General features: G+C 41.5%; 1 protein-coding gene across 4 annotated transcripts in view; it reads left to right on the top strand.

Annotated features, from left to right (window-relative positions):
- Positions 1 to 11,316, top strand: part of RRP36 (ribosomal RNA processing 36) — a 115,521-nt gene extending 104,205 nt beyond the window's left edge. For all 4 annotated transcript variants that reach the window (XM_078766712.1, XM_078766711.1, XM_078766713.1 and 1 more), the window contains 2 exons: positions 151 to 268; positions 9,653 to 11,316. In XM_078766712.1, coding sequence (XP_078622838.1) covers positions 151 to 268; positions 9,653 to 9,786 — 252 coding nt within the window. In that variant the 3' untranslated portion in view covers positions 9,787 to 11,316. The remainder of the gene's footprint in view (positions 1 to 150; positions 269 to 9,652) is intronic.
- Positions 11,317 to 12,018: the final 702 nt, after the last annotated feature.

The following is a 12,018-nucleotide window of genomic DNA, read 5'->3' as shown; positions in this document are numbered from 1 at the left end:
GCTTCTGTTTTACTTTTTGTACGTTTGTTTTTGGATAGTTTTGTATTTTGGTGAGCCTTGGTGGTTTTTCCTCTTGGAAGATTTTTCACCTTGCTCATTCCACCAGAATTCCTGTCTTTACGATGTGTTATTCATAATTTGTATTTACAGGAGGATCAGGAGCGTGTGCAGGAAAGGCAAAGGCAGCAGGAGCAACGTGTGCAGCAAGCAAAGGAGCTGGCTTTGAAACAAATGAGGGAGGGAAAGAAGCCACATTTTTACAAAAGATGTACGTACATAGTTGTGTTCCAGTGACTACTTCTCACTCCATCCATTTCCTATTATGACCCTGTTGCTTTTCACCTTATTATTCCCACACCGGGGTCAATAGGTCAAATACCAGCAATCAATTAATGTATTCAGTTAACGTTAATCATCAATTAATTCAGTTAAGTGAACGTATGCAATCAGTAAGTTAAATTATGGGCACATTTTTAAACATTTGTTATCAAAACTGTTGTTGCAATAAACATTGGGAGACACATGAAATACAGTGCCCTCCATAAGTGTTGGAACAGTGAAGTCAAATTTGTTGTTATTGCTTTATACTCAATATGAGGCCAACCCCCGCTCTGCGGGGAAAAATGGCCTCTGAAGGTGGTTCACTCAAGAAATTTGGATTTGAGATCAAAAAATGAACATGAGGCAAGAGAAAAGGTCAGCTTTTGTTTCTTGGTATTTATATGCATAAATGTTTTATCATTGTAGAACAATAGCACGTTGTATGTTCAGTCCCCACAATTTAGGTAAGCATACGTATTGGAACAAATGACTGACAGGTGTTTCTTGTTTTTGTTTTTTTTGCACACAAGATCGAGGCTCGTGCAAGAGCTAAAATTAATCACACAAAAAACAAACACATATAAATAAACATATAATAAAGGGAGCAGGAGAGAAGATGGGGAGAGAGAGGGAAGCACACAAGTACAACAGTAGAGAACAGGGACATCGGGAAATCTGTGGGAGGGAGAGGGCTTGGGGTGGGGGTGTGGGTGGGAGAGGTATAAAACACATGGACACTGCTAGGACTTCAAGGAAAGAAGTCGGCATTTCAAAAAAGTGTATCTGGGGTGAAATTAACAGGGGTAGAAGAGATGAAGGTTTTGGATGGGGGAAGATAAGAGATGGTGGTGAACAGATGTTTTAAAGTCCTGGAGGGGAGAGCAGTATTCCATTGAGCTGCGGATGAAAGCTTTGTATATGGTGAGGAGCTCAGGTGTGCCAAGGAAGGACTTCGCACGACGGAGGATGCCCAGTCGGCGACTGGCTTTGGAGCCAGCTTGGAAATGCGGTTTTCCCAGGAAAGATCATGGCAGACAGTGAGACCCAAAAGCTTGAGTGACAGAACTTCTTGGAGAGGATTGTTTAGGAAGTAGATCGGAGGATTGTCCACTCGGTCTTTTCGGAGAGACATTGTAAGAGTGTGAGATTTCTCAGGATTGAAAGACATTTCCACTTGTTTGACCAGTCTGATTTTGTCAAGATCTGCAGAGAGTGAGGAGGCTGCAGACTGCCGATCTGAGGGATGAGGTATGGAGCGGCAGAGAGTGGAGTCATCAGCAAAGAGATGGAGAGGATTTTCCAGAGAGTCGGAGAGATCATTGATGAAGACCAGAAAAAGCACAGGGCCCAGAACACTGCCTTGGGGAACTCCAACCTGAACAGGAAGGGGAGATGAGAGAAATCCATTCAGGGATACACGTTGACTACGACCAGAGAGGAAGTCCGCAAGCCATGTGTGGAGATTTCCATGGAAACCATAGGAGGAGTGTTTGGTGAGCAAAGCGGGGTGCCAGACTGTATCAAAGGCACGTGATATGTCAAGGGAGACAGCTCTGATTTCCTGTTTGGCATTGAGGACCTCTATCCATTGTTGAGACAGCAGAAGCAGCATGTCCAGAGTGGAATGACCTAGTCTGAAACCAAATTGATGATCAGAGATCAAGCCATTGCAGAAGAGGAAGGATTTGATATCCGAAGGAATGATTGATTCCATGACTTTGCTGATAATTGGGGGCAGGCTGATTGATCTGCAGATGCAAGGATCTGTTTTTGCATCTTTTTGTGTAAAGTGGTAATGTTGGCTGATTTCCAAACTGATGGCAGATGTCCTTGAGCAAAAGGGAGGGTGAAGAGAACAGAGAGAGGGTGTGAAAGAGCGGCAGAGCAGGATTTTAGGACCCGTGGGCTGATACCGTCTGGTCCAGTTGCAGAATCAGCTTCGAGGTTTGACAGAAACTTCTCCACCTTGTCAGGAGAGAAGGACACAAACAAACAGGCAAACACAGAGTTGAGGCATTCAGCTTTTTCACGTGCGGAGTCAGCTGTGTCGCCATTTGAGGTAAGTGAGAGGATGGAGGGGGAACAAACACCAGAAACAGATTTGACCAGATGCCACCAGGATTTGGAAGAGGGAGACAGGTTTGAGAGTTCAGTCTTGAGAGTGGAGAGATGGTGTTTCCTGGCTCTCCTGAGGGTGGACACACACTTGTTCTGGGCTTTGTGAAAGGAAATGAGATTGCCTTCCATTGGATTTGCTTTCCAAGAGGCAAAGGCAAGTTGTTTCAGGGCAACTGCCTCACCACAAGATTCCGTGTACCATGGACGGGAGGAACGGTATGACAACTGAAGACGAGATGGGATAAATCTGTGCATGAGAGAGCAAATTACTTTGGAAGAATTCCCAGGATGATCTTGAAAAAGAAAGCACTCGTGTACTTCGCAATAGACATTGTTCAGGTCGGCCAAGGAAAACGACAGCAGTTGATGACAGAAAAATCACGAAAAGGAAAACCATCGTTGGGAAAAACAGGAAAACGATGCACTTGATGCCAGAAAATTTGAATTACGTGGTGGTGAGGTGTTTTGAATTACGTGGTGGTGAAGTGTTTTGAATTATGTGGTGGTGAGGTGTTTTGAATTACGTGGTGGTGACATGGTTTGAATTGCATGGTGCTGAGGTGTTTGGAATTACTTGATGGTGAGGTGTTCTGAATTACATGGTGGTGAGGTGTTTTTAATTACTTGGTGGTGAGGCGTTCTGAATTTACGTGGTGGTGAGGTGTTCTGAATTACGTGGCGGTGGGGTGCTTTTAATTTCGTGGTGGTGACGTGTTTTTAATTTTTTGGTGGTGAGGTGTAATCATCCCAAACTTTGAGTCTGCACCTACCCCTCCCATATGTATGTGCTGAGGGGTTCTTTTTTGAAAAAAAAAAAACAAAAAAAATTTCAACCTAAATTGCTTATAAAAATGTAATATCACATGCACCACAAATATATTTGTGCAAAATAATTGTTTTTATTAACGCACAGGTTGTAAACCTGGTGCGTTATAGCGTTTGCCTGGGAATTTCTGTCTCTCCAAAAGTGAAGCTCCAACAGTGTAGACGTTTCTGTCGCTCAGATGTGTAGACAGTTTCTGTCGCTCAGATGTGTAAACATGACGTCATCAAATCTATATTTAGGCTAACCATGGGCTACCCCTTTGGCTGGTACGCGGCCGCTCGCTAGTACATAATATAGGATATATTTGTTATATGTTATGTTATAGGATATATAGGATATATGTTATATGATATAGGATATATATAGGATAGGTTATAGGATATATATGTATGTTATAGGATAGGAATACAGGACCCAAATGACCCAGAGGACCCAAATGACCCAGAGGACCCAAATGACCCAGAGGACCCAAATGACCCAGAGGACCCAAATGACCCAAATGACCCAAATGACCCAGAGGACCCAAATGACCCAGAGGACCCAAATGACCCAGAGGACCCAAATGACCCAGAGGACCCAAATGACCCAGAGGACCCAAATGACCCAGAGGACCCAAATGACCCAGTGGACCCAAATGACCCAGAGGACCCAAATGACCCAGAGGACCCAAATGACCCAAATGACCCAGAGGACCCAAATGACCCAGAGGACCCAAATGACCCAGAGGACCCAAATGACCCAAATGACCCAGAGGACCCAAATGACCCAGAGGACCCAAATGACCCAGAGGACCCAAATGACCCAGAGGACCCAAATGACCCAGAGGACCCAAATGACCCAGAGGACCCAAATGACCCAGAGGACCCAAATGACCCAGAATTTCTGTCTCTCCAAAAGTGAAGCTCCAACAGTGTAGACGTTTCTGTCGCTCAGATGTGTAGACAGTTTCTGTCGCTCAGATGTGTAAACATGACGTCATCAAATCTATATTTAGGCTAACCATGGGCTACCCCTTTGGCTGGTACGCGGCCGCTCGCTAGTACATAATATAGGATATATTTGTTATATGTTATGTTATAGGATATATAGGATATATGTTATATGATATAGGATATATACACAAAGAATTAAGTTAAGCACCCCCCCCGTTTTTTTACAACCTCGCACATTACAAGTTTGTTGTCGTCAAAACAGTGTAATATACCCATGATATTGCTATATTTTCTGGAGAAGTGATATTATGGTCACGTAAGAACATAACAATCATGCCGTTTTCAATATTTTATTCTGAATAATTTAAGGTGAAATTTTTTGGGAATTTTAGGCATATTTTCACCTCAATTTAAGTATGGAGCTATAGGTCCATCACGGACAGTGTGGATGACGTTTATGTTTTCTAACGTACAGTCATTGTTCTGAGAAGACCTCTAGCGATCTTTGCGTCAATAACGTGTGTAGGACCCACGTGATCGGATCACTGACTCAACCCTACGTCTCATAGACCCTGTAAGCCGTCGTATGCGTTGCTGTGGCAGGTTGTTCCATTCCCGATGTAATGCACGTTCCAATTCATCCAGATTGGCTATTGGAGGGTGCCGCACTACACAAAGAATATATATGAGGGGGTGCTTAACTTAATTCTTTGTGTAGGGGTGCTTAACTTAATTCTTTGTGTATATATAGGATAGGTTATAGGATATATATGTTATAGGATAGGAATATAGGACCCAAATGACCCAGAGGACCCAAATGACCCAGAGGACCCAAATGACCCAGAGGACCCAAATGACCCAGAGGACCCAAATGACCCAGAGGACCCAAATGACCCAGATGACCCAAATGACCCAAATGACCCAAATGACCCAGAGGACCCAAATGACCCAGAGGACCCAAATGACCCAGAGGACCCAAATGACCCAGAGGACCCAAATGACCCAGAGGACCCAAATGACCCAGAGGACCCAAATGACCCAGAGGACCCAAATGACCCAGAGGACCCAAATGACCCAGAGGACCCAAATGACCCAGAGGACCCAAATGACCCAAATGACCCAGAGGACCCAAATGACCCAGAGGACCCAAATGACCCAGAGGACCCAAATGACCCAGAGGACCCAAATGACCCAGAGGACCCAAATGACCCAGAGGACCCAAATGACCCAGAGGACCCAAATGACCCAGAGGACCCAAATGACCCAGAGGACCCAAATGACCCAAATGACCCAGAGGACCCAAATGACCCAGAATTTCTGTCTCTCCAAAAGTGAAGCTCCAACAGTGTAGACGTTTCTGTCGCTCAGATGTGTAGACAGTTTCTGTCGCTCAGATGTGTAAACATGACGTCATCAAATCTATATTTAGGCTAACCATGGGCTACCCCTTTGGCTGGTACGCGGCCGCTCGCTAGTACATAATATAGGATATATTTGTTATATGTTATGTTATAGGATATATAGGATATATGTTATATGATATAGGATATATATAGGATAGGTTATAGGATATATATATGTTATAGGATAGGAATATAGGACCCAAATGACCCAGAGGACCCAAATGACCCAGAGGACCCAAATGACCCAGAGGACCCAAATGACCCAGAGGACCCAAATGACCCAGAGGACCCAAATGACCCAAATGACCCAGAGGACCCAAATGACCCAGAGGACCCAAATGACCCAGAGGACCCAAATGACCCAGAGGACCCAAATGACCCAGAGGACCCAAATGACCCAGAGGACCCAAATGACCCAGAGGACCCAAATGACCCAGAGGACCCAAATGACCCAGAGGACCCAAATGACCCAGAGGACCCAAATGACCCTCTGGGTCAATAAAAGTTGAAACTGGGCAAATGTCAATGAAAATTTGCCAGACCCAGAGCAGAAAATATGATTTTGTAATATGTCATTTATATTCTTACAAATGTCATTTTTTGTACAAATGCCATTTTTTGTACATTTAATAAATTTTTAAGATTACAAAACTATTTGTTTTGTATTTATGGATGTTTAAATCAAAAGAAAAGTACATAATGTGAATACTAGTAGCAATTTTACAAAAACCATGGCATAATTTCAAATCTTGACCCGAGATGATAATTATGCTACATCATAATTTCCATGTGCCAACCTGGGCGGAATCCAAGTGGATTCACTTGTTATGATTGGTGTAAATCATGACAACACAGCAACTCAGGTACAGTCATTATCCTCAGCTAAAACAAGCCCATTCTTCCGTAACGATGCGTGGTGAGGCGAGCGTAGTGAGCGGAGCCAAGCTAATATATATATATATATATATATATATATATATATATATATATATATATATATATATATATATATGTATATATATATATATATATATATATATATATATATATATATATATATATACATGTATATATATATATATGTATATATATGTATATATATATATATACTGTATATGTATATACTGTATATATATATATACTGTATATGTATATATATACTGTATATGTATATATATATATATACTGTATATGTATATAGATACTGTATATGTATATATATATATATATATATATATATATATATATATATATATATATATATATATATATATATATATATATGTACACTACCGGTCAAAAGTTTTAGAACGCCTCAATTTTTCCAGTTTTTGTTGAAATTTACGCAGTTTAATGTCTCAATGTACTCTGAAATTAAGCATAGAACAAATAAACAATTGGAGATGAAAAATAAATCACAGAATCATTTTGTTTAACAAAATTTAATTTACATTTTTGACTCAGCAAATTAGGCACCTTTTGCAGATATAACCACCGAACACACTCGTGGCATTCTTTCTGCAATGGAAATCAAATATTGTTCGGGAAGTTCTTCCCAACACTGTTGCAGAAGTTCCCACAAATGTGTTGCACTTGTAGGTTGCTTTTCTTTCAACCCGCTGTCCAATTCATCCCAAACCAGCTCGATTGGGTTTAAGTCTGGAGTCTGTGCTGGCCATTCCATGATTTGAAGCCTACCGTCTTGTTCTTTTCCTCGAAGGTAGTTTTGACATAGCCTGGAGGTGTGTTTACGGTCATTATCTTGCTGTACGATGCATCCCTGACCAACTAGGCATATACCAGAGGTCCAGAGGGTATTCCATGGTGCTGCAAAATGCTGTGGTAGCCCTTTTGGTTCAGGGTGCCAGTCACTCTGTGCAAGTCGCCGACTCTGGATCCAGCAAAAGAGCCCCATACTATCACGCTTCCTCCTCCATGTTTGACAGTTGGTGTCACACACTCAGGAACCATCCTTTGGCCTCCTCGACGGCGTACAACAACCCTGCGTGATGAACCAAAGATTTCAAATTTTGATTCATCGGTCCATAAGACCTTCTTCCAGTTTTCAGTAGTTCACTGGCGGTGCTTCATGGCCCAGGCAAGCCTCTTTTTCTTATTTTGCCATCTTCGCAATGGCTTTCTTAATGCCACTCAACCTGTCAAACCTGCAGCTCGAAGTCTTCTCTTCACAGTTGAAACTGAGACTTGCTTACTTCGACCAGTGTTCAGCTGTGCTTGAAGCTGTTGTCCTGTGAGCTGCTTATCACGCAAGCTGTTGACTCTCAGAAACTTGTCTTCTGATTCTGTTGTGGCTTTGGGTCTGCCAGAGTTTCCTCCAGTTTCCAATATACTACTTCCTGCAGTGCAATATTGTCCAAATAATGCTTCAGAGGGTGTAATAACAGTCTGTTCCAATACTGCTTTTATACAGACAGGGGGTTTGTAATCAAGTAATCAGCAGAGGTTGGGACACCTGTAGGAATTGTTTGCATCAACTTTCAAGGCTTAATTTACTTACATTGCTGCAGAACAGCTGTAAGTTGTTCACCCATTACTTGTTCCCTGAAGAAAGCCTTTTTTTTTAACAATATAACTGTGCAATTGACATTATTTTCCCGTTTTTGCTAACCTAAACTTTTTTTTTTAACCTCGAGCAGTTTACTGCTTACCTTTGTACCATTTCAGGTTATTCACTGGACATTAAACTGCGTACATTTCAATAAAAACTGGAAAAATTGAGGTGTTCTAAAACTTTTGACCGGTAGTGTGTGTATGTATGTATATATATATATATATATATATATATATATATATATATATATATATATATATATATATATATATATATATATATATATGCATATATATTACACATACACACACAGTCGGAATCCGCTGTTCGCAGGCTCCACGTATTCGCGGTTGATGGAATGCGACCTATTTCCTATTTCTCTATTCGCGGAAAGGTGTCCCGCAAACTTGTATTTTTTTTAGCTCACCTGGAACGAAGTTATTCAGGAAAGCTTATGCGATGGCGCGTCGTCAGTCATTCCGTCTGTAAACACTTGCAACTTCTTCTCCGAACCTGCTGATGGGATTGTGACCAAATTTGGCACAAATTATATTTGGTATATTGTAACTAAAGTTTGTTCATGGCATTAAAAAAAACATAGGGGCAATACCCCTGGCGCTCACCTTATAACCACCTTTAGAGGTGGTTATAAGGTGAGTGCCAGGGGTATTGCCCCTATGTTTTTTGTTTTTTTTTGAGCGCCAGGGGTATTGCCCCTATGTTTTTTGTTTTTTTTTGAGCGCCAGGGGTATTGCCCTGGCGCTCACCTTGTAGAATAAAAAGTATACTGCACTGACTAAAGGTATTTTAAACCAATTTCAATGCTTGCTAGAAGACAGGGCAGCATGTAGAATCATACCAACATAATCATAAGACTTTAAATAAACAAACAAAAAAAAATACCTGTTTTGGGGGGCAACCACCACCCTCCCCCCTCTCCCACCCTGTGTACCTCCTCAGACCCTAATTTTTCCAATGCCTTGAACAAACATTGGTACATCATGGATGATGAAGGTTGTGGTGAAGTTTCATCAAAACTGTGTGTCTAGGTTCTGAAAAAAAAGCAAATACCTATTTTGGGGGGCAAGCCCCTCCCCATGGACCACCTTAGACCCCCTTTTTTTTTTAAATGCCAAGAACAAACTTCGGTACAATACGGGTATTTAAGGTTGTGGTCAAGTTATCGGAATTGCGTGTCTAGTTTCTGAGAAGAAAGCAAACACCGATTTGGGGGGGCAACCCCCCTGGAAACGCCTGAAGGGTTTTTTTTTTTAATGCTGTGAACAAACTTTGGTACATCACAGGTGGTGAAGGTGTAGGGTCTGTGTCCACCTTTCGCAAAAATATGACAGACAACACTTTATAGACAAAAGGATTATTTATTTATTTAACCTTCATTAGGTTTCTGTATTCTTATCTTCGTACCTTTCTGCTTTTACATGCTGTCTTCTTCCTCCCTCGTTGTTCATGCTTTTTGCAGCGGAGTTGAGGAAGATGGAACTGGCTGACAAGTTTGAGACATTGCAGAAGTCAGGCAAGTTGGACAAGTTCATGAAGAAACGAAGACAAAAGAATATGCAGAAGGCGAGGAGACTCCTTCCAGAGAAAAACTAAAGAGATGATGAGGACAAGATTGGGGACTCGTAGTTTTGCTTGAAGATTAACTGCAGTTTCATAAAGGCTTCCACAGTTCTAATAAGAGGCCACGTATGTGTGTGGGGATGGGGGGAGGGGTGGGATGGGAGCAGGGTTGAGATGTTTTTGGAATGAATGTTAACTGATAATTTTTCTTGGTATTTAGAACAACATTTTAACACCAAGCACAAACCAAAACCTAATACAGGTACCTTTTGTGCAATCCTGGAATGGCACAGCGCAAGGAAAAGTCTCGATCACAGTTTAAGTTGTTTAAAATATATACTTGCTCTACATTGGGCAATAGAGTGTACAAAAGTAGAGCTGAAGGACCTGCCATTGGTGCCTCACTCCTCAACTTTGTTCACATATGATGATTATATCGACTAAAATAAAATGTTTTGTGATAGCAAATATGTGATAGCAAACCACAAATACTAAAATAAAATAGCAAATATGATAATTAATTAAATGGAGCTTTTATGGATGTGGTGTTTATAATAAAAATAGGACCACTGGACATGTAGCTTATCTGGGCTCTGCCCTGTTTTGTAACCCAAATTTGGTAGTATTCTGACTGGTGGGTTTGCAAGATGAAGATTTATTTTTGAAGGAATTTATGCGATTTTCCGAAAAATTGACTAAGCCGGCCATTTTGACAAACACACTCCTGGTCATGTGATTGGTATGACCTCCTCAATTTAACATCCCTATCCTGGCCTAATGTTGTAACCTAAATTTGGTAGCATTTTGACTGGTGGGTCTGAAGAAAAAGATTTTTGAAGGAGTTTACTAAGTCCGCCATTTTGACTCACTTCCGGTCAAGTCACCCGAATGGGCTTTGCAATCACCATTACCAGTTAGGAGTGAAACCTTTCTGCCAAATTTCAGCCGGATCGGCTCAGCGGTTTGGCCGGCAAAGTCAAAATAGGTGATGGGCGGTGCACGATGACGATACCTTATCTGGAATTCCAATTCCAGATAAACTAATAATAACTATTCCTTTCATGCCGTGAGTTGCATTGGAACTGTGGAGGCAGTTTAATTTGGCTAAAGAGTACAATGCTGGTCGGGTCGCCACTCTGACACAGGATCCTTAAATGGCTTATTACCCCCACAAAGCTGGTACTCATTTTCCCGACCTCAGAAGGATGACAGCCGAAGTCAACCCATCTGATGTTATTTCAGTGGCACAACAGCATCTCAATGTGTCTCAAGTGTCATCTTATGTTTAAGGTCTCAAGATGTGTCATCTCAAATGTTTAAGGTCTCAAGCCAGCCACCTTAGCCGTTAAGCCAACATCAGGTGTGGATGTGGTGTTGCAGAAATCAAGTGTATCATGTATAATCTATATATAATGGAGCATGTGTTTGTATTTATGTATGTCCCCTCTGAACCCATTTGTTGGAGAGCTGGTCTGACCACCCACAATTGTAACCTGATGAAAAAAAAATCATACGTCCACCATTTTGGTACTATGGTAGCCTAATAAATCTTCGGAAGTGTCACCGTGCCCTCTCCATATGTTTTCCGTTCAGTGTAAAGCAACCAACCTGAGTGACTGTTAAAAGGATCATCAAATATCGAAAGATTAGAGCCAATAGGCATCATAGGCCTTGTGAAGGTGACAGTCCGTATAGGCCTCAGGCTTCAGGCCACTGGTGTCATTCTATATGCCAGTGTAAAAATGGCCTATATGCCAGTGTAATTCCAATTATCTGAGCTTTATAATCATGATATATTGCACATAAGCAGTGGCCATGCTTTTGCTTTATGTACGTAATGCGGGTTATTTTTATTTTCGGGAGCTATCGAGGCAGCGATCTGTTGCCTATACACCACCCAAATAAAGGGATGTGGTAGAAGACCACTTTGCACACTTGGGACAAGATCGCTGGTCCGGCGGGTACTCTGCTAGTTAATTTAATGATGCAGAATGTCTGCATTCGCTAGAATGGGTGCTGGTTTTATTGGTGGTGCAACATTGGTCAACGAGTTTCAGCTAATGGAGGGCAAAAATATGAACTGGCCAACTTTGCCCCACATGATATAAACACATTTCATGCAACAGGTAAAGGTTTTACAGTGTATACCAACTGTAATGAGTTTTGTTTAATGCCAATCATGTATTGTTACAGAAACATGGGTTTATTTATTTATTTTGTCATGATTTGTTTGCTTATTTGGTAGAAATATGTTTGATACGTTGT

The sequence above is a fragment of the Myxine glutinosa genome, chromosome 12 (genome assembly GCF_964187855.1).
Source record: "Myxine glutinosa chromosome 12, kmMyxGlut1.1, whole genome shotgun sequence".
In the NCBI taxonomy this organism is placed as follows: domain Eukaryota; kingdom Metazoa; phylum Chordata; class Myxini; order Myxiniformes; family Myxinidae; genus Myxine; species Myxine glutinosa.
Note: the sequence above shows the minus strand (reverse complement) of the source record. Positions and strands in the feature narration are given on the sequence as shown.